The 24,402-nt window shown below is 41.9% G+C and overlaps 1 protein-coding gene across 1 annotated transcript in view; it reads right to left on the minus strand.

Annotated features, from left to right (window-relative positions):
• Nucleotides 1–24,402, minus strand: part of dpy19l3 (dpy-19 like C-mannosyltransferase 3) — a 72,889-nt gene that overhangs the window by 11,918 nt on the left and 36,569 nt on the right. Inside the window, 4 exon segments of the mRNA XM_065952498.1 lie at nucleotides 12,543–12,625; nucleotides 12,936–12,992; nucleotides 16,159–16,270; nucleotides 23,801–23,929. Coding sequence (XP_065808570.1) covers nucleotides 12,543–12,625; nucleotides 12,936–12,992; nucleotides 16,159–16,270; nucleotides 23,801–23,929 — 381 coding nt within the window.

Below are 24,402 nucleotides of genomic sequence, written 5' to 3' on the forward strand. Positions count from 1 at the left end.
TAAAGTCCCAGCACGGTGCACGGCTTTGGTCCACCCACACAGGTGTTTACTCATGTTTTCACAGATTACATATCTTTTGAGTAGATGTAATGACTGGTGCATGCAAACATTATTTCTAAGTTCAGTTTTGCAGACTGATTGAGACTCATTAAAACTGAAGTGATATTTTGTAAGCTGCTGTGTACGTTGGCCTGTTTGATACAATACAAATCTGCAATGTGCGATCACTTTTATATGGTGAAGGCAATTTGACATCATGCATCAAATAGATATCAAGTGATATCAAATGCGTATATCAGCTTAAGTCCTGTCTTTCTGCTGCTGGCTGTGTTTTAAATGTAATAGATACACATCGTCTCTCAGCAGGGCCGGCCGGCTATGGCCATTTTCACGCCCTAGGCGAGGTCATGAATTGGGTCCCCCGATCTTATCATCCCCTTGGAGAAGAATTAAGAAGTTATACTCAGTAATGCTAGAACAGCAGTTTTTTTTTCTCTGCAACAAAGTATATTTATCAATCTATTGCAAAAATTCAAGAGATTCAAAAGACCTGAGGATTTGATTTGGCCTCCCCTAATGTGCAAAGACATGTGGACCTGACTGAACCTGAGGACAAGTGTTAAAGAGGACATATTCCCCTTTTTCAAACAGACCCCCTGTGGTCTAAATGAAACATCTGTGCTGTGCTTTGGTCAAAATATAACATGAATCAAGCACTAGAGGAGGTTTGTGACCCTGTATAAACCAGCTCTCTCAGAACGCTCCGTTTTGGTGTGTGTGTCTCTTTAAATGAAATAACCCCCCCCCCCCCCCCCCCCCGTAGACATCACTCCTCTGTAGCAAGAATAAAAATGGCAGACCTGTGCAAAAGTTTTCTTCTAGGCTGGGGGTGGAGTCCGTGGGTGGAGATACCAGGGGAGGGGAGGGGATTTTTTTTTTTTTTTTTTTTTTTTTTAACCAGAATCCCACTGTGACATCACAAGGAGAGAAAATTTGAAACAGGGCATTTTTCTCTGTGTTGTAAGACTTATGCAGACCACAAACAAAGGACTGGATGAGTTTATTTCACATGTTGTGAGTCAGTAGACTCTCAGGTTACACAGATATATGTTTAAAAAACACTGTAAGAGTGGATTTTTCATAATATGTCCCCTTTAAGAATTGGCATGTGTGCTTGAACACTCAAACAATGCATCTGGTTTTACCAATGTAATTGTGATGTCCATGTCCAATAAAAATCCATCCATCAAATTGTGTCGCCCAGACCTCAGGGTTCTGGGAGAATCTCCCCATTGAGTAACAGAGGCGTTACAGAGCCGAGAGTCAGCATTGCCAGCATGGGAGCACAGCGCTGTGTGTGTGTGCCCATGCCTGGGACAACAATATTACACAGTCATTGAATCAATATGAATGAACAAAGGAACGTGCTTTTTGAGCAGGGAGAGTGGAGGAGCAACATCTGGAGACGTGCAGTGACAGCAGTGTTTGTTTACAAAACAGACAAGAGTCGACTTACATGCCTACTCTGGTTCACCTTCCACAAAGTAGACCTTAAATACTAACGGAGGAACACACACACACACACAGCAGGGCTCGACTTCTGCTTGGATCTCACTCCGGGGGAAAATGTTTATTGACACATGCCCATCGACAGAAAACATGTACCTGACATACCACAGAGACCAATTTCTCTCAAGTTAAAGCACATTTTTTTTGTATTGCAACAGGAAGAAACAGCTTCTTTAACTGTTATATCTGGCAGAATCGACCAACAGGACAGCTCTGCACATGTCAAAATGCTTTCATACTGATTACATGCTTGATGCATGTTCACACACGTCATGATCGGGGCGTCCGTATAATCAGTGAAGCTGAAATTTCCCAATTAAATTAATTTTAATACCGTTGAAGAAAATGTAGCAAAAGAGTAGCTAATGTTGAAATGACTGTAGGAACAGCTTCTGTGAACTCTGCGTCACTCTGCTGATAGTGAGGGGGTGTTAGCTGATGAAAAAAGATTCCAACACATGCACGCTCTTTGGTACACAGTGTTTGGTAACTTCACATAATTTCCCCGCACAACTTCACCTGACTTAAACCACTCTCACCACGTCGGAATAACTGAATGCTAAAACAGTGTGTGGGCGAGCAGCTTCTGTAATCAAACAGCTGCTTTTCAGATGATTCTTTTAGTTCCTTTCCAAACTGCAAAGAGTTGAGATAACACTCCCCGACTGTGCACACGCTCACAAACACACACTCACAAACACACACACAGTTAAGTGGCGCTGAGTGGAAATAATGATGATAACTAATGGTGAGATTCAGAAACGGAGTGGGAGTGTTTCCGAGTGTGCGGGGCCATAAATTTCCTCCTGAAGTCTGACTGCTGATTGAGAGGTTGGTAGTTCAATCAAGGACATCTTTCTCCCCCCTCCGATTCTTCTCTGAACTGCCTCCGGATGAGTTAGAGAAGAGAGGACGACACACACACACACACACACACACACACACACACACACACACACACACACACACACACACACAGAGCTGCTCTCTCCCGTCGAAGGAGCAGGCCAAATACTGCTAATTTAGACAATTTAAAACACGACAAGGAGCAGGATGACAGCGAGACAATTAAGGCAGCGAGAGAGCGAGGCAGAGCGAGGACAAGCTGAGGGTTTTTTTTGTTTTTTTCTTAAATGGGGAAGATAAAATAGCAGTGGCACACATTTTAAAATAATGGATCAAATAAAGTGTTTTAATTACACAGACAGATGGACACAATGAGACAGATCCACAAAGCTAATAGGAGTGATGAGCAGTATTTGAATTGGGCAGAAATGATCGGGGGGGGGGGGGGGGAACTCAAATGAGTCAGGATCTTAACCTTCATCCTCATTGGTTGTTCTAATTATCACCGCTGTCGTTTTTTTCTAGGTGTTCAAACAACTCGGACACCTACTGTTAATGGATTCTTCAGAGTGACTTTCAGGAAGCGTAAAGGCCGACTAACGTGGTTTCAGTGTAGTATAACAAGAGGTAAGACGTGATTAGATAGAACACCAGGAAGGAAATTATAGCGCCGGATCGCTGCAAAATAAACTTGAAAACTAAAACAGCAGAACATCAGAAAAAAGTGAAATATGAAATGTGAAGTGTAAAAGGTTAAATTCAAAGAAACAGTGCTCAGTAGTGCTTACATAACGATGTCCTGCTGTGTGCACGTTACATAGACATATACTTGGTAAATAGACTCAAGCTTTTCTGATCTTCTGATTACTCAAAGCACTTTGACACTGCAGGTCACAAGAGTCCCTCTGCACCTTTAAGAAAAAGCTAAAGACCCAGCTCTTTCATGAATACCTACTAACTTAATGATGATGGTCTCCATATTATTGATGATGATGATGGTTGTGACGATGGTTTTTGTTTGATAATGATGACTTATAAGATGGTTTCTATACTGATTAGAGCTCTCAAGAACTGCCCTCAATGTTGTGCTTTGCCTCTGGTCACTTCCTGTCAGCACCTGTGTGTCCAATCAGACTCAAAGCTGATCGTTTGCTCTTACTCACATTGTTCTCTTTTTTTCTTGCTTGTGTTGTTCTTACTCTCTGATGTACGTCGCTTTGGATAAAAGGGTCTGCTAAGTGAACTGTAGAACTCATCCATTCATACACATTTATAAGCCGCTGACGAAGCAGCAGGAGCAACTTGGGGTTAAGTGTCTTGCCCAAGGACACATCGGACATGTGACTGCAGGAGCTGGGGATCGAACCCCAGACCTTCTAGTTGAGAGACGACCAACTCTGAGCCACAGCCGCCCCTTAAGATTGTCTCTGAATTGATAGAATTGCGTTTCCATTAAGTGGACTGGGAGAAAAAAGACAAAACAAAATACACATAAATAAATTAATGAGAAAATGAAAGACTTTTTAAATAGTTGAATAAACTCTTAATTTAACAACAAAACAGAATAATGTCTTTCTATAATGTTTTCAATAAAAAACACAATCTGTCTCTGTAACTCTGTGATTAACTTGAACATCCGGAGAGATGTTGGATTCGCTTCCAGGCGCACAGAAATGTCACAGCTGTAATTACTGTCAGGCTGCGTTTAGGCAGGAAAACCTAAAAACTCCTCAAGTAATAAAGTCGAGGATTCTGTGAAAGCCTGTAGTCATGGTGCTTAAGACAAGAGCTGAAGACTGTGTATCGTGGTAGCTACAAAAAAAACCCAAAATGACCTCAGACATCAAATGAATGACATGACCTGTGTGGGGAAAAGAAGTATTCACTCGGCTCTGTGTGCAGAACAATGGTCATCAAAAGCTTTGTGATATATGTCAACATATATCACATGTTTAGTTTATCAATATTCTAGAGGATTGTTTGTCTCCATGGAAACAGAAAGTATAGGAGGAGAGAAGGAGGGGTAAGAGGAGGGGTTGAGCGAGAGAGTCAGAGAATTATTCAAAATTCATTTTAACCAGAAAATCCCCTCACTGAGATAAAGAATCGCAATGACAAGAGAGTCGTGTTAAAGACATAAAACACAGATCAGTGTATCCTGAGTCACAGAGCAAGAAAAGTCATCAGTCAAAACATCTACAACCTGACGCATCTTCCTCCAGCATCTTCAATCTGCATATAAAAAGATTTGAAGAGACCAGCTCCGGGATAAAACAGGCTGAAGTAAGACGTTTCTAGAACCGCCAAGGACAGATTTAGGAACGCTAATTTAATTCAGGAGCGGATATATTACGCTGTATACTATGTTGTTTGAAAGCTTTTTTCCGTGTTTTTGAGCAGTTAAAGGAGCGATATGTAACTCTGACACCTAGTGTTTAAAATGGGTACTGCAGTCCAAATTCTAAACATGGTAGAGAGCTGTCTCTCCCCCCTCCTCTCTAGAGTTGATGCTCACTCAGGTCACCATGTGGTGGACTCTGAAGCTTCAGTGTTTATCCAGCTCTGCATGGGTCTGTAAACCTTTCTGTGTTCTAACCTCTCTCCATTTTTCAAAAGCATCTCCAACACTGATCCTAGTTTGAGCACGTTCTGAACCACTTCTCTTGCCCGCTTCCATCGCTGCAACACCTGGTTGGTTTGCACCGCTTATTCCAGGACGGGATTCCTGAACATTGTTTAAATAATTTATTAAATTTCTTTGTCCATGTATAAAGAAAATATTGAGCAATTTTAAAGCAGCTTAACCGTCACTACCGAGGGAAGAGGAAGTGCTATGCGCTAAGTTTGGTAACCTAGCAACAGTAACAGAAGCACTGTTACTGTGGTGAAAAACTGACGTGGTAGGCTATGCCAGCACAGCTCGAACAACGACATTTAACTAACGTAATCATCTTATTTCAGGTAATAAGAATATTTACAGTAATATATTAGGGTTATTATATCACATTCAAACAATGTTATTCATTAATTAACTGGATTTGTAGCTTTTAACTTCATTTTGTTTCTGTTGGGACTTCATCATACCCACATAAGTAAAGTCTGAAAACAGATCTCATTCACAGAGGTGGAAGTAAAGACAATTTAAAAAAAACAAAAACGTTACTTTAAACAAGAGCATGGATTTGTGGAATAAAACAGAGTCAGTGTGTTTCACTCCGATACGCCGACTTTTACATTTAGGCCTGTTCTCCCTCTGCTCCGGTCTTCATGCTGAGTAGCTGGAAGAGCCTCCTGAATGTGCAGCTGTCAAAGCGCTCATTAATAATTTTCACTGCAGCCTTCATAATTCTTCACCACAGATTGTATATCTCGAGGATAGAGGAGGCAGGAGGAGGAAAAATTGACGAGGAATATTTCATAACAAAATGTTTGAGATGCAGACTCTAACGAGCTCGCCGTGATGACCTCCGTGTTGGATGAAATTTGTGCGATGAGTGTTAATGAGAGGAAACAAGAGACGGAAAGGGAAAGGAGAGGCTGACTGATTTTACAGATGATATGAGTCAGAGAGCTAAAACCAAATCATGAATCAATAAACCTGGGTCAGAGTTTATTTTTAAATTGAACAAATCTCCAAATATCTTGCAAAAGAAATGATCCATCTCCTGTCTCTGGTGACCTTAAAGCTTTGTTCCCTGCTCCAGCTGCAGCCTGCACAGAGCTAACAGAGCTGAGCATGGTTACCTGTGAGCCCAGATACTCTGAGAAATCTATAATCAACATGTGCCTGAGCTTAAGCTGCTCCTCTCCATGCTGCACATGTAACACTCGCACGACTCTGAACTCTGCATGCCAAACATCCAGGTTCATATGTGAGAGAGCAGAGGCTTAAAAGCGTTCCCTAATCATCTCTTCTCTATTGATTGACAGCAAACTGAATCAGAGCGAGGTGAAGAAATACGCCGGAGCGATGTTTTGCGACTTTAAAAAACTGCACACTCACAACTATAACTCAAGAGTTGCGAGGCAGTGAAACGAGCAGGCGCTGCTATTGATTTATCGAGCGTCCATTTAAACAGAGTATCAGCCTGCAGCCTGAGCCGGGGAGTCTCTGCTGTTATCAAGTGCAGAGCTGTTGAGTTATGGCGGTGCAAAGTAAAGATGAAGCTCGTGTTAACCTGAGCCTCAGTTCTACAAAGTCCAGGGTCATGAACGAGTGCGCTGCTCATTATGATAATCCCCCTCACTAACCTGTCAGGGGAAACCCGACTCGGCTGTTAAATATCAACTGTTTCGACTATTCATTCATTTCTTTTTTTTTTCAGCTCAGCGTCACTACAAACATCCAAACATCTGACTACATGAGTGTCATTTATTTAACCTGACAGACACATGCAGCAGCTCACAGCATGCACAGACACTTAGTGCTTTCACAGATACACAAACATCCTGACAGATGCATGTGGGGCCGCAAATAGGAACATTTTCAGCCGTCTTCACCCAGATTTTTCTTTCCAGCCTTCTTGTAAATTTTCTGCATGAAATCGGGGTGAACCGATGTGTGAACGCAGTACCAAATATTCAGTAAAACTCCCCGTGAGCGAGTCGGAGGGGGCGATGTTTTTATCCTGCAACCTGCACGCGGCTGATGGGATCTTTGTGCACGTAATGAAACTGCTTCATTAGGTTTTCTTGGTCGCTAGATGTTAGAACACAAGTTGCAAGACATTGTCATATTTAGACTAAATTGCTCCGTCCACCATTTTCCTCATCTGTCTTTTTATGTCCTTCCTCCTGAGACCCCCTCCTGCAGTCATACAGGGAGAGTCTCTCGCTGTGAGTTGCATGTGTGGTCAGGCTGTCTGAAATCTTTAAGACATTTTCATTTGTGCATGAAAACTACTAATATGGCAATTCCAGTCGACTCGTCTCTCTAAGTTTGTAAAGTCACCTCACCATGGTTCCACTCCATCACTTAAAGGGTTAAAAGATTCCACTCGTAAGGCTAATGTTTCCACAGCTTGGCTTGCAGCTTCTGGATCATCGCCCGGATGTGAATGGAGCGTCCGATTTTGAAAGTGAAACTGTTTTATTCAGTGTTTTTAACAGCTTTTAATGAAGCAGTCTGAGACGGGATATTAATTCAGCTTCTGGTCAAAACATTGTGAACACTAAAGGAAGCAGACAAGGGCTGTGAGAATGAAGCGCTGCACACCTGTCCCATCTCTATGACAACCGTCTGTTGACAACGTCCGCCGTATGACCCACACTGCTTCGTTACTTTTTACTGTAATTTTTTTATTTGAGATGGTTTTCGTCCCGATCTGACACGGAGCAAAGAGGACGTGGGTACAACACACCCAGTAGGGGGTAAAACTACGGGGAATATCAGATATTTTGAAAAGAGCGCCAGTGACGTCAACAGCGCCTTTCTGAAAAGTTGAAAGATTTTCAACTCGAAGCTCACAGCGGCCTCACAAAAAAAGGCGAGGCACCTTGAAAAAAGACGCTGGACACTCTCCTAATTAAAGACAATAAAATTTTTTTAAAAAAGACAAGGGGCGACACAAGTCCTTACTCCTGCAGTGATTTGTATCTGGTGACGCAAGCTAGGGCTGGATCATATGACCTTTAAAGTAAATCTCACTTTTTATTTTCCAAATCAAACTTGATTTCTAATTTGAATCGACCCACCAACCCCGACCTTCCCACCCAGAAAAAAACAGAAAAATGAACAATCGACAATTATCAATAAAATTCAACAAACTGAGTCTCCCTTCGAGGGTTAATAAAGTCACCTGCGTCTCTCTTTAGGGATTTAAGTGTGAGCTCTAAACTTGTCTTTATAAATGCACTATGCAGATTCAGGGTTCAGCAACAGTAAAGATGAGGCGGAACAACAGCCACACACCTGGTGCCACCAGGCGGGGAGGATGTGAACTACGGGAACACAAGGGGAGCGGTGGGTAAGGTAACGTAGGTCACATAGTCTTTATTTTACTTGACTGACAAAGTGTAAGGAGACACTGTGTCCACTCGTCTGATGATTTAGAGTCACAGACTTTTAAAAGGAGACATCCCTAAACTCATGAGGCCAGCACATCTGTCCTCTCTCTCTCTCTCTCTCTCTCTCTCTCTCTCTCTCTCTCTCTCTCTCTCTCTCTCTCTCACCTTAAACAGACTCATACTGAAAATAATCTGTGAGGAACGACTGTGATAAGTCAAAGTGACACGTCTTAAATGTTCATCCAACATCATCTTAACGACAGAAATAGGAAAACAACAAAGATCAGTATTTCTTCTTCTTCTTCTGATTTGACCTCAGCCTCATTCAATCTGTTTCCTGAGCATGTGCATCCTTCGTTAGTCATACATGAATCATACACAGAGCACACATCCCCTGCAGCGAGAATTACCACAACGGGTCCCTGACAGCTTTTACACAAACACGCTGCCCGCACAGAAATATGCTCTCTTCTATATTCATCTGGTGTGTCACTATAAAACAGTTTGAGAATGTCCTGAGATTTCAACATGCAAAACCATAAACCTCAGCGAGATAGAGAATACAGTGTAAAATGACACCCCCACCCCCCCACTACCCCCTCCCTCTGCCACCATAACACTTTCATCTGGAATGTAATTAGCGCAGCAGCAAGAAGCTTAACACTCCGCCCTGCTCTCATCCCCGACCAAGGTAACTGTAGGCAGCCCCCTAATCCTCGGAGCCTAATGGGATTAGCTCCGGAGGGAAGGGAACCCATGTCACGAGCACAAGTACATTCAGAATCCAAACCTCTCCTCCTCCGTGCCGCTATCTATCCTCCTCCCTCTCTCCCTCCCTCCCTCTCTCTCTCTCTGAGCCATTCCTCTATCTGTCTAATAGGATTAAACTAAAAATGGGCCTTTTTCTTAAACATCACATCTGGTCCACTCAGTGTCATCACGCTGCTGATGAGAGGACAGAAATAATGAGCTTTGGATTATGATTATTAAGCGTACAAGAGGACTACAGTGATTATCTCTGCGAAAGACCAAATCTGAACTGGTTCTAAATTAGCCTCTAATGCTATGAATTAGCCGTTTTGTGGCTGTTTATCAAAGCCGTTTTTTCAAAGATCTTGCAGAGAATTTAAAGAGGACATATTCTCCCCCTCCTCCACCTTTTCAAACAGCCCCCCTGTGGTCTAAATGAAACATCTGTGCTGTGCTTTCGTCAAAATATAACATGAATCAAGAGGAGGTTTGTGACCCTGTATAAACCAGCTCTCTCAGAACGCTCCGTTTTGGTGTGTGTGTCTCTTTAAATACAATGACCCCCCCCCCCCTGAGTTTTCCCAGTAGACATCACTCCTCTGTAGCGAGAACAAAAATGGCAGACCTGCGCAAATGTTTTGTTCTAGGCTGGGGGTGGAGTCCATGGGTGGAGATACCAGGGGAGGGGATTTCTTTTACCAGAATCCCACTGTGACATCACAAGGAGAGCACATTTGAAATGGAGCGTTTTTCTCTTATGCAGACACAAACAAAGGACTGGATGGGTTTATTTCACATTTTGTGGGTCAGTAGACACTCAGGTTACCCAAATAAATGTTCAAAAACAGTGTAAGAGTGGATTTGTCACAATATGTCCCCTTTAAGATGATGAAAACACGTGGACACTGACGGCAGATTGATATACCAGCTTGCTGCATCTGTAACCTCCTTTAGATCATCCTGCTCTGGCTTGCTTTGGTTGGGAAAAGAAGACTTCAGCCACTTCCCTGCAAAATCTTCATCACCCTTAACACGTGTCTATGTCTCATTTCTGGTGAAAAATATCTCATTCAACGTTTTATAAGCCACATTCATCTAACAAGTCCAGATAAACACTTTACTTTTAGCTAGAAAAAGCAAGAAAAGGGCCTGAATAGCTTAAAATAAGTAAATAATCGCCAATACAGCAAAAATACTTTGTGTCTTGAAATCAGATGATGAACCTGTCTTAAGAATAAGTGTAATAAAGCAAAAACACTTGCTGAGATTTGAGTTTTTTGCACGATACAGTTCATTCACGAGCACAGGCACGTGGCTACACAACGTGGACAGCCTTCATTGATGAGAAATCCCGTAGTGTTCTGGCTGTTTCTGACTTAAATTACTCAAAACAAGCCTCAAAGTCAGTAAAGCAGATGTCATGTTCTCCGGTGTGCGGTGTTGTATTACGACGTTATGTAGGCGACACGAGGTAACCGTGGCCCGGTTAGTCCTGGAGCAGTGTGAGTGCAGGCCAGCGGGGGAATGAGGGAGGGGGGGCAACTGTGCACCTCAAGACTGAGCACCAAGTTCATGAATAAAGGGTTCCTGCATTCAGAGCGGTTTGTATCAATGAAGCAGAGCCCTCTCACACACTACAAACTCTAAACAGATGCAAATGAGCAAGTATGATGAATTCATTATGACCACAACAACCTTCAACATGTGCTTATTACATCCTTTGATCTTTTGATGTCTTTATGAAACAAGCAGATCTTTAAAAGATCGCTCTTCTGTCGGGCCAAAGCAAACTAAAACGTTCATTATTTTCATTTTACATTATTTACTGACAATTATTTTACCATCATTGAGGATTCATTTTGCCTCGGAACTGTGGGGAAGGAATTTCCACCGCAGTGGGGCATCGTGAATTTTCATTATGGCGCCCATGCAAAACCAACTGTTATCAGATATATTTTCTTATCAGCGATAGACACATTATTATGCCGAAGACATAATAGGTTGATTTTATCTTTCTTATTCACAGTTCTTGGAAATTGCTATTTGGAAAAAAAAAACATTTTTCAAGATGGCCGCTGCGACTGATGTGTTGTAACAGCAATAAAGTCGGGTAAAGTAGTCGGATTTGGACGATGTCGGTGTCAAGTCATATTTTGATTAATTAGAATTTGTAACTTTAGATTTATGGATGGAGTTGATATTTAAACACAAGCAGGGCACACTGCTAACATCACTGCTATGACATTTAAATCTTTATAAAGCTCTGTGGTGAAAATTCATTGACTTGTTTGGGTGATTGTTTTTGTGGTTTCCTAAATGATCCGAGTGGATTTAGAACAAGAAACTTCACAGAGATGTTTTGGGGACCTCTGAGACATGTTAGTGAGGAGGAGAATATGTGACCTTTAAGTTGTCAACACGTCTGATACTTTTGTTTTTTTGATACCACGAGCTTAAGGCGATACAATCGCAGAGCTTTTTTTACTGATTGATGAAGTAAATGAAGTCATGGTTTCATTCTTTCATTCCAAAGTGGCTGTGAACTGAAGAGGAAGAAGTGGTGGTCGTCATGAGAAAATAAGAAAAACAAAAATTATGTAGATTGCAAAGATTGTGCAGAATTTTTTGGTGTTTCACATCCTGATGGATGAGAAGAAATACAGTTTTTGAAATGATGCAACTTCAGTTTTTCCTCACTGATGCTCAGTTTTGATGGCGTTTGATTATATTTACTAATACTGAGCATTGTGTGAGTACTGTTTTTAACTCTCATTCTTTAAGATGGTCTATCATATCCAGTGATACTCTCGTCACCACTCTGATTCGAGCGGGGAAACTCAACACAAAAGAAACAAGAAATATGATGTGTCCTTGTAGCCAGATATTGTGGTCGCATCACCACAATATCACATGGGTATGTTCCATACACTGTTAAACCAACAGGACCCCGGACACCCCCACGTCCAACCTGATGACTGGAAAATGTCAGACACACACAGATGTGCAAACACAAAAAAAAAAACACACACAGCAGCCGCAGCACGGAGCCATTCCAATTCCCAGCTCCATCCCCGATCACGTCGGTACTGCCGACTCTTGATCGAAAGCCCGGCTGCAGAGACACCCCGAGGAGGGCTGCGGCTCTGCCAACAGCTGGGACCATTCCAGCACGAGTCTTCCTCATGCAAACCCATCAGCTCTCATCACACATAAGAGAGACTCACTCCCCCGCACGAGTACACACATGCACGCACTCATCAAGGACAGCAGGCAAAGTGAAACTTGATCTGCAGGAACAAGTTAATCAGATTTTGGTGGAGGCTCTGGAGACCAGTGTGGCTACATGCGTGGGTGTTTGTGTGTGCATGTACCTAATCCAGGTCATGAGCTCCACAGTGTCTGGATCATAAAACTCCCTCAGTTCTGAGACCTCCTCCATCAGCTTGGGCCAGAACTGCAGAGAAACAGAGAGAGACACGAGTTAAGACTGCAGAGCCGCAGACATACTGATGCTTCTTTAACAACACCTCATCATTGCACTGAACATAACAGCATGTGTGACTGCCGTTTAGACTTTTCAAATGGCAAAATAAATAAAAGGGGAAGGTATCCTGTTATGATCCAGCTGCTTTTTTATCATTTTCTTCCCAGACATTTTCCCTGTTCTCATATTGCTGCACACACTTTGTTCAAAGCGGCGTCAGCTTCTGTAATGAGGCCGTCAATACGGTGATGAACATAACGCAGCGAGTAAAATGGCATACCTTGTAATACAGGCAGGCGATCATGGCCACTGGGACGGCGTATCTGACAAGCCTCAGCTGCAAAAATGAGAGAAAGAAAACAGCAGTAATGAAATGAGAGAATATATAATCGTATCAGAGGCAAGAGACGGCGGCGGGCGTCAAACTGAGATATACCTTAAAAATGAAGACAAACACAGAATGAGATAACACACAGAGATAAACAAAGCAGAGCAAAAGTTGTTCACAAGTCTCTGCTCTTATCTGATTCATGCTGATGGCACATTATGACCACACTGACACCTAGTGGCCTCAGCGGTCATGTCAGCACGAGAGCAGAGCAGAGGCTGTGGATTCAAATACAAACTGGACATGAAGCAGGGAGACGGATCACCTTCAGGGTCAAATACAAGAATGATCAAAAAGGCGTGGGGGTAGGTTTTTTCTGTTTTTTGTTTAGTCTTTATTTTCTATGTTTAAAAAAGCAATAAATATATTAAAAATAAATACAAATAAAGAACTTATCCTGCAGCTGTACTGCAAAAAAATAAAAAAAATACTTGCTAGCCCCCGAAAAAAAGAAAAGAAAAAAGAACGATTAAAAAGGCGTGGGGGTAGGTTTTTAATTTCATTTCTGCTGTTTTTTGTTTAGTCTGTATTTTCTATGTTTAAAAAAGCAATAAATATATTTTCAAAAAAAATAAAATAAAGAACTTATCCTGCAGCTGTACTGCAAAAAAATAAAATTACTTGCTAGCCCCCCCCCCCAAAAAAAAAAGAAAAAAGAATGATCAAAAAGATGAAAAGAAAACTGCTTTACAGATTCCCTCAGGTTAAGCGATCAGACAGACTAATGCGCTGCCCTTGAAGGCTGCTACAATATAAAGTATAATGTTGGTGTTATGGCTGTCTGTGTGTGTAGACTTGGTGTCTGACTTTTTCGCAATCTGGGTTTGCAAGCTACTGCAAGGTGTTGCGTTTTGGATGCATGGAAGCAGAATTAAAAATAGAAAGCAAGGTTACATCAGTAATCCTACTTTCAAGGCCCCTACTGTAAAATCTGAAATATGTAAGTTACACGGGTAAATAAGACGCAGTCTGCGTTTTGAGGTTCTCCCAGAGGAAAATATGTTTAAAAATGTTATCCTACTGTATGTGACGATTTCCATTCAATCAGCCACAGCGTGCAGCTTCCTCTGCAGCTGTGCAGCTACCATCTGTTTTTTTCACCACATGCAGTTTGCAATCCTGCTCACATCCAGCACTTCTTTCACGCTCGTAATACACAACGATTGACAATTTCCAATCACGTCAGGTTGCTTGCAGAGGGCGATGGTGGCAGACGCACTTGGGTGTCATGGCGGAGCATGTGTTAGCATTTTGATTCTGACATTTTGTAGACAACCTTCAAGGGGAGAAAAAGGTACTAAAAGTGCGTCTAAAGGCCCTGACACACCAAGCAATGTCCACCCCCGTCTGTTTTTTTTTCTGGACGGTTCGAAATGTTGAATCGGTGTCGGCATGGTTGGTGAGAGGATTCACTCTGATTGGCTGTTCAGCTAAGCTAAGAAAAACGCAAGTTAACAACTTAAACTTTTTATCAGACTCTTATTCTCGATCAGAAGGACCGATATGACGAGTGGTGAGCAACAGAGGTGTGAAAATAGTCTTCAACACAAATATGAACATATATGAGATATAAAGCCACACATATAAATATATACATTTTTTTAAGTCACAAATCCTTTTACGTTTTAAAATGACATCTTAGAATAAATGTAAGTGTTCAGTAATAAAAAAAACCATGATTCAATTCCTGAAACTATGGAAACGTATACAGGATGATATGAAAGTCAAACATTGAGATTCTTCTGTTGCACGACTGAAACGTTAAAAACAAAGCTGGCCAAACTATCGTCATTAAAATCTGGTTTCTGAGAAAAGGTCTGTTAAATCTCGTCCTTTAATAATCAGAAGGAAATAATAACCGAACTCTTTCTCAGAAACATTATTCAGAGCTGTGATAAGAAGACGCTGTAGATATGTATCTGTATTTAAATAGTTGTTGACTCAATCAAACACTGAAAAACATTTTACTAACATGGGGATAAATGTTGTTTCATGCTGAGAGGGGCTGAGGACAGAATCAGTAACACCTTATATGTAAACAGTTTCTTTAATCTTTAATAAATCATGATCAATGAGCTTCTCTGCAGTCTGAACTCTAACAAAGTGTGTGATGTTTAAAGGTAAATGGACTCGAGCTTGAGAGGCTGCGATGTAAAGAGTCCATCAGTATGACCACTAATCCGTTCATACACATTCACACGCTGCAGACAGAGCAGCTGGAGCAGCTGGAGCAACTGGAGCAACTTGGGCTAGTATGTAGCTGCAGTAGCTGGGGATCGAACCCCTGACCTCCCGGTTGAGAGGCAACCAACTCTGCCATTTAGCTGTAATATGTATCTATGCAGACCATCACAGTCTGTTACCTCTGGGTTTTTTTTGCATGTAAGTTTCAGAGTAAAGAGTTCATTCTCTTCAGGACTGGTCAATCAATCAGCATCAAATAGAAAGACATCTAGACTAAAGCTGGCTAAACACTACATCAGGCCTAATCAACTGGAGGCCCAGGGGCTAACTCTGGTCCGCATATGACATCGGACTGGCCCGCAGATCAGTTCTATTTACAATTAAAAAGTACATTTATAAACGGGGGGAAAACATGTGAATGACTGTCATTGTTGCCACAGTAAAGTGTTAAAAACAGCACAGCGCTCCTGTTTAATAGAACATCTTTGGTCCTGTGCTTGCAGCATAACACAAGCTCATCTCAAAAACAGCTTTCACATAGAACTGCTGTGGTGGAGTTGCTTTTCTGACCCTCGGTTCCTTCGCTTTCTGAAAATGTGTTCCCCTGAACAGAGTTGAATAGACTCATTCAAATCATTGCACTACATGATTTTAAAAATAGGGGAGACCACGGAGCTGTAAAATAATCATAATGACACCACACACTTGAGGATTATTTGGACAAATAATTAGTTGTGACAAGCCGCTGATCGGACCACGTCCCCCTGATAGTTGAGCTCAAAGTTGGGCCTAAAATCGTCTTGTGTGTAGCCAGCTTAAGACAACTTTAAAAAAGTTATTGTGTGCATTTTACAGTTCATACTTGTAAACATTAAAGTTAAGAAAAAGGAAAAACAGCGTAGCAGATCTTTGTAGCTGTTGTTAATCGTACCAGAACTTTACTGTTGCAGCGGAGAGCGTTGAGCAGCAGAGTCCACAGCTCCGTCCCACACACGCCGTAGGCCGCCACCGCACACATATGACCCGTCCATATGTACTTCATCCTGGGTAGAGAGAGAGAGAGGGAGAGAGAGAGAGAGAGAGAGAGAGAGAGAGAGAGAGAGAGAGAGAGGGGCAGTATCGTTATTTAAAAAACTCTTGAATGTGTTTCCCTTGGTTTCATTTTCATTTCAGGGATTCTTCTTCCATTTAGAGAAAATAAAAATAAAAACCCAAATCTTCATTAGATGAGGACAGATCGCTTATATTGTTGGCAGAATAAAATGCTGCTTTTCTAACTTGTCCATGAGAGCACACAAGACCAGAAAGTGGTCTTTAGTTCAGTCGACCACTCTGTGTGAAATGTTCCAACGTACTTTCATTGAGCGCCTCAAACACGTCGTTATTAACAAAGTCTTTTTTTTTTGGGTGTACAAAGCTCGGGCGTCGGAGTTCTGAACAAATTGAGAAAGAGAGGGAATGAATGAGATTAAATAGAACGGAGTGAACCGCAGAGAGAGAGGCCTGGAGAATGAAATGAGCTGAAAAATTGTTGACAGGTGCAGAGACGAAGCTGTGTGAGAGAGAGAGAGAGAGAAACAGAGAGAGAGAGAGAGGGAGAGAGAGAGAGAGAGAGAAACAGAGAGAGAGAGAGAGAGAGCGAGGGAGAGAGAGAGAGAGAGAAAGAGAGAGAAAGAGAGAGAGAGGGAGAGAGAGAGAGAGAGAGAGAGAGAGAAACAGAGAGAGAGAGAGCAAGGGAGAGAGAGAGAGGGAGAGAGAGAGAGAGAAAGAGAGAGAGGCGGAGCTGTGAGAGAGAGCGAGAGAGAGAGAGAGAGAGAAAGAGAGAGCGAGAGCGAGACGGAGCTGTGAGAGAGAGAGAGAGAGAGAGAAAGAGAGAGAGAGAGAGAGCGAGAGCGAGACGGAGCTGTGTGAGAGAGAGAGAGAGAGAGAGAGCGAGCGAGTGGAGGTATAAAGAAGTGCAGCCTCACAGAAATAAATCTCAATACGTTGTTTAATGCAGAGGAGCCGTCTGACCGTCTGACAGAAACGAATGGCTCTCTGCACTTTTGGACTTTCGCTCTTCATCAGCATTTTAGAGAAAGTGCTGAAATCTAACGTGTCAGGTTCTGCACTGCCTGGCTGCTGCTGCTATGTGGAGAGCTTTCTTTTTTCTTTTTTTTTACTCCTTTTGTGTGAATTCAATCAGTAAATTAATTCCTGACTAGAGCAGAAGTCATTGTATGAACTGATTTATCTCGTGTCATTTCACATCCTGTCCACGTCAGACTCTCAGGTCGACATGCAGCGAGCACCTCTAACTAACTGTGACTCTTATTCTCATTAAAATCACGATGGGAACCTTTGCTTCTGTCTGTTACTATAAATAAGACAGATACATGAAGTCCCCCTCTTTCCTTTTTAACAGAGTCATTCCAGCTGTTTTTTTTTTTTTGTCACCTCCAGCGTTTTCTCGACAGCCAAAACAAAAGTTAATTATGCTTTCACGATAATGAATCTTCAAGCCTGGCAGCCGGTGTGTGCAGCCCCGACATGCCCCCAAACCCACCAGATCTCCTGATGGTGCTGGTGATGAATAAACACTACCTGAAAATTACAGATGAAGGTAAGGGAGTCAGGCCCGGGCTGGTTGTGGATGTGATTCATATTTGCCTTGACAATTTTTTTCAATTCCTCTCCGACAATGAGGAACGAGTGCCGTCACACTTTATTAATGCTCAGCGAGACGACGAACAAGTGAGTTCAGAAATGTGCACACAGGAAAGAAACAGTTTTCTCTTTTTTAAACCTCGGTGTTCGTCTCTCTGGTGAAGGCTGCTTCTCTCTGACTTACAGTATGACTTACTTTGTACACCCTTCTTCTGTGTTAGAATATCTGACATGTTATCTGTGTTATTTTAAAGGTCCAATCAGTGAGCTGTGCAGAGAGTGAGATGATAAAGGTATCTTACTATGTGATCATTAAGGAAACATGCTATGTTGAAGTGCTGGCTTCTCTGACAACAATGCAGCAGCCAGTATGTCCTCCTTCTAACTTTACATTCTGCTCCTGAATGCTCTGGATTTGTTTGGACCAGAGAAGGTAGGCGCTTTTAAGACACCCCCCCACGGCCGTTTTGGACGCCCCTCTGTTTGTCAGATATGAGAGCAGTTATCAGGTCAACAGGTGTTGCAGCGATGGAAGCGGGTCAAGAGAAGTGGTTCAGATAGAAGTGATTGTACCCGACCTAAAAAGCCTCTGCATGTTTCTAATAAGCTCCACGAGCAGAAACAAGGCTGTAGTCCTCCAAACGGGCGGCCCAGGTTCCGGGTCAAACCTGTGGCTCCTTTCCCTGCGTGTCAATCCCCACTCTCTCTCTCTCTCTCTCTCTCTCCCTGATTTCTGACTATACCCACTTTCATACCTCTAAATTAAGGCATAAAAACGTCCAAAACAAAATGTAAAAAAAAAAATATTTTACATGAAAAATGTAAAAAAGAATCAGAAAAAAACACGAGAACTTTGTTTATCCCACAAGGACAATTTTGTTTACAGCCCCCCAAGCTAAATATTAAAACCAAACAAACAGCAGCACTCAAACAAACATGTTGGGGACAAGACTTGTGTAAATCAGTGTAGTGAAAGAACAGAAAACTCAAAGTACTTGGTCATTTTTCGATTCTCTACATCAAGAAGCTATCTATTTATCACACCAAAATGATGATGTTGTGGATTTGTGTGCTGATTGGAAGCATCTCCTGTAGTCCTGTAAATAAAGTCTTCAGATGTGAGGAGTTTCTTCACTAAGAATAGAAAACACAATGTTAAAGGAGTGGACCTACTATATAGCCATTTTCACATCTGTACTCTATAATATCTAGATCATTTCAGGAGGACTGCTCCGGGGATTCGGGAAAAAAATCCTAGGGGTCTGGCAAGAGAAACTCTGGGTGACAAATGAGGCTGTTTGCGTTCACACATACAGCTCCTCCTGGAAATATCAGGAGTTTTCTGCAAGTTTGTGGCATTGACAAAAATTATACAGAAATAGTCGGTCTTCATGCTGATGTTCTTGTTTGCTTTTGTAAATCATAAAGAGGCAACAAAGTTACTCTGAGAGTGTTTTTAAAGCCAGCAAAAAAACTCCTGTGTGTATAAAAGAGAGAGAGAAAGAGAGAGAGAGAGAGAGAGGGACTGCACTGAGCCAACACTGAGGTGTTTTGCATCTCAGTTAAAGCCAGTCAGCTGATGCTCTGTGATCGTCATAAATCTGAAGGTGACCAATCACAGCAGATACATCGATGGTCTGCGTGTCACTGCAGCAGTACACAAGCTGCCAGCTCAGGGAGCAGAAACGCAGCACAGGTGAAAGTCGACCGCATAGAAAGATGTTTCCGTACAGGTTTGAGGTAAAAAGATGCCAACGTCTGTGTTTGGGCTCTGAACCCCCTCAGCCAGAGTCTGGTATCTCTGACGGGAGCCTCAGCGGGGCGGCTGGTTTACAGAGAGGAAACTGCCAATGGATGATGCAGACAGGTGAACCGGGTAGATTAGGCTGCAGTTTAAAAATGTGCCAACAGGACACCAAAGAGAGAGGGGGGGGGGGGGAGAATATGAGAGGGAAGGCTAATGGGGTTAAATTTAGCGGAGTGATACACAAAATAAAGTAACTGCTGTCTAAAAAAAAACAAAGAGAAGCTTCAACAACACAATATAAGATTATTTTTTCCCATGCACCTCTACAGGTTTTGACAGAAGAAATGTGCATGATGTTTCCAATATCCCCCAGAACATCAAGATGACCGCCTCTCTCTCTCTCGCACAGATACGTGCTGCAGGTTAAAACCTTTGGACACAATCCAAAGAGTAGAGTAAAACCGCCTCCAGCTGAATGGATCACTCCTCACTTTCTGCTAACAATCACCACTGACTGAGAAATATTCAAAACACGTAGGTCACAGTTCCCAAAGAGGCACGCTCCTTCCTATGCTGTTTTTTTTTTTTTTTCAAGCTGTATCGTTGTGTGGGAAGCAGCTTGGAGATCTTTTAACCCTCATCTCATGATGGTTTACAAATCAGCAGTCCTTTAACTTAATGGATCGGGGGAAATGTTGCATTCAAGGAACTCTATACATTATCTATGGAAGTGTTCAAACTGCAGCAGAGAAAAATTCATCTTTCTAATAAGGTTCACCAATAAATCATCAACAATTCATTTGAGTGTAGCTGATAGCAAGCTTAAGTTTGATCTGACACTCGGGTCTCCATCCAGTTTGCTTAAATGTTTGCAGGCTGAGCGAGAAAACAACTTTTCATGTTCTTTTTTTGTTGCTTTAAATTCAGACTTGAAGTGTTTCCTTTGTAACTCGTATATGAACGATGAAATAGCCATAAATTGTGCAGCCTTAAATTAATCACCAATATGAATTCCGACTATGGTGAATATAAGACATCTTGACAGGTAAAAGTAACCAAGGAGCATCGGGCATAGTTGTGTGTTTTGTGTGTGATAGAGTGTAAATATAAATAGATAAGATAGATAGATCGGAATTTTATTAATCCCTTGGGAAGGTTCCCTCAGGAAATTCAGATTCCAGCAGCAGGTAACACCAAAGGATAGAACAGCACACAGATACAAAGAATTAAAAAAAAGTTATATACAAATAATATACTGTACACAGTAGCAGCAATAAATAAATATATATATATATATTTTAAATATAATATATCATTAATAAAATAAAATAAATAACAATAAATAAATAAATAAATAAACAATAATAAACAATAATAAATAAATAATAATACAATTAATAAATATAATTTATATATAATAAATAAATGTTTGAAGCCTGAGTGATGTCCTGCAGGAGGCTCTGGAGACTCATCAGCAGCAGCCTCCATGCTGGAAATCCTGTCTCAGTCTAAATTTCAGTCAACCTAACAACAGACTGAGAGCTGGAGCTGAGGCGGGTTTTAAGCGTGCCCACCTGTCAATCATGTCAGCTACCCGCCTTACTATGGATAACACGTTTCTTTCATAATATCAAAATAGAGCTGTTTAAAAAAATCCCCCCCCCCCCCGTACAGTGTGTGCCAGTGAGACAATAACAAATCACACCTATTGTTTTTTTCTTCCAGGCTGTAAACATGTTTATTTATGCTGTAAGCTTTTTAGTGTGGTGTGTATGTGACTTCCGGCGTTCCTGCAGCCAGCCAACACTCAGCAGGATTTTGCACTTCCACATTGGCTTCATTTTTCAACACTGGAGGTTGCTGCCTGGTTGGCGTGTGTGAGACAAATGTACAGAGGTTTATATTCTCAGGCTGTCTGTCATACAGTGCAGTCTGGAGTATTTATTATCTCTCTGTGTCCGATCGTTCTGCTGCTGCTGTGAGTGTCACTATATGAAAGACGACTGCACTCTTGGAGGGTGCTTGGATGGTTGAAGGGGGGGTAAAGTGGACCCCTCAGTCACTTAGTCAGAGGCGTTGGAGAGGCACTTGGACTTCAGCGTCTGCTCACAAGCTCTCGTAATCAAGCAGTTAAAGAGGAAAAGCACACCTGAGCCGTTCCTGTCAGGGAGTTAAACCCTATGTGACTTGTCAGGGATGAGTGGTGATCCAGGTATCTGCATTTACATCATTCTCTAATGGACAGATGGACCACTAACCACTGAGAGCGTGCAGCAGACTCAGTCTTTTATTGAGTGTTTTTTCTGATTCGCTGGTTTCTCAGCCTCCCAGTGAAAGACAAAAACCGCCTTATCGATCGTTCAAATCTGAAAACCTCAGGAAGACTATAAGTATTTGTAATTCTTTGTATTTGTATTTGTATTTGTAGTATTTGTATTTGTATTCGCAGGTCGTTCATCCCATCTGCCGTTAGACTGTTTAATCGGACTCTTTAACAACATCACCACCTCATGCTACACACTGTGTAGTGTTACTGTGGAATTTTACAATATTGTATATTTTTTTACATTATTGTATTTTTTTTACATTATTGTATTTTTTTACATTATTGTATTTTTTTTACATTATTGTATTTTTTTTACATTATTGTATTTTTTATTTAAATGATGTAAATATGTTTGGAGCTGTTTTCTGGAGCTTCTGTAATGCACAAATTTCCCCCACGGGGATCAACAAAGTTTATCTTTATCTTTATCTTTAATTCTTCTAGACATGTGCTTAAAGGAAATGTTCTCCACTCTCCGATTATTAAATTCTTTTTAGGTTTTATATTTCTCCATGTACTTTTTTTTTGCTTTCAGACGAATCCTTGTATCCTTTCATTGAGACAGATCTTTGTATTGTTCTTCCAGTTGTTTATTTATTCATTGTCCTGCTTACTATCAGAGTTTTTGAAGCTCTTATCTCGTGTGTTATCGCTCTTGGATATAATTCATTGTATCTGAACTTCCCTGTGGCTCAGTGGTAAAGATCCCCAGCTTCTGCAGTCACATGTCAAAGTGTCCCAGAGCGAGACACTGAACCCTAAACTTCTCCTGCTGCTCTGTCTGCGGTGTATGAATGTGTGTGAATGGGATTAGTTAATACTGATGGACACTTTAGTCAGCAGCCTCTACCATCAGTGTGTGAATGTGTAGGTGTGACCTGCAGTGAAAAGCACTCTGAGTAGTCAGAAGACTAGAAAAGAAAATATACAAGCTCAAGTCCATTTACCTTTAATGTACAAGCTGCTCAGAACTAATATCCCTCTAGACATATTAATAAAGAAGTTTGGACTGAATCGACTCACACGCTCTCCTACCCTAACCCCATCCAGAAGACCACGGCAAGATTTTTTCTGACTGTTAGCGTTTTTTTCAAGGTCTTTTTGGGAATGTAATGTCTGGATATAAAGGTTTGTACGTCCATATTTCTTGTTTTCTTGACAGTTGTTTGATTACTGCTGCATTGATGACTATTATCGAAGCTGCAACCTCCAGTCTTTAAAAATGAAGCCAATGTGAAAGTGCAAAATCCTGCAGTTTGTCGAGTGTCCGCTAGAGGCTGGCTCCAGGAACACCGGAAGTCACAGACACATGACGGGCAAAAAGCCGTTTTTACAGCATAAATAAACATGTTTACCGCCTGGTACAAAAACTGAAACAGGTCTTATAAGTTATTGTACACACTGTACGGACGGTGACATTTTTTTATTTAACGGTTCATCAGGAGGTTTAAAACCCGCCTCAGCTCCAGCTCTCAGCCTGGCGTTAGGTTGACTGAAAGTTAGACTGAGACAGGATTTCCAGCATGGCGGCGGCTGCTGCTGCTGAGCCTCCGGCGCCACCTGCAGGAAGGGATGGATGACGTCACTCAGGCTTCAAACATTCATATTTACAGTCCATGATTTGACCTTAAAATTGTCTTCATAACTCCGCCCCCAGTCGTCAGTTACCTTGACCTTTGAGCCACTAAGGTCGTCATGTCTGTCCGCTGGCTCTCACCTCAGTCATGAGCGAGACACTCTGAGTGTTATTGTGTGAACGAGTATTGTCATTTCAAAGTCTAGACCTCGAATATAAGACGATTCCACTTTTTTTTAGAAATGTTTCGAGGGAGAAGTTATTTTGCATGCCCTCACCTCATGGTGCTGAAAGCCAGCAGGCCGTAGAACAGCGTGTGCATCAGATTATAGGCCACATCTGGACGAAACGCCACCGCTCGCCCCTCTCCGCCTCCTCTCCTCTCCTCAGCTGAACCCCCTTTAGGTCTGCTGAGAAACACAGAAGAAGACAGCGAGACAAAAGACAACAGTGATACATAAAACATTAGAGCCAGGGCGCTTCAGAAGCAGAATGGGGAGGTGGGTGGAATTGATAATATTCAGATTTTTTCAGATCGCAGCAGATATTATTCAGATTTCATTAGCTGCTTTTTTTTAAACAAGCGGACACGCAGCGCTGCACACCCACGACTGTTTCTGTCGGCGGGGAGTCAGCATGTGGACAAACAGAGGGAGGGGCCTCGGGGGCGAAGACGTCACAGCCACGATCTGGCCTCCTGCACCACACACGATGGACACTTGCTTTCATTTGAATACAAATCCAATATGACTCCACCTTCTACACAGAGAGGGGTGAAAATGATTTAATTAATCACTCAATAAGGAAGAAGCCCTTTGCTCTTCGAGGTTAGTATTCCAGCCGTGCGACAGGCAGAGCGCCAGTTCAAATGTTAATGTCA

The sequence above is a fragment of the Labrus bergylta genome, chromosome 3, assembly GCF_963930695.1.
Source record: "Labrus bergylta chromosome 3, fLabBer1.1, whole genome shotgun sequence".
NCBI lineage: Eukaryota > Metazoa > Chordata > Actinopteri > Labriformes > Labridae > Labrus > Labrus bergylta.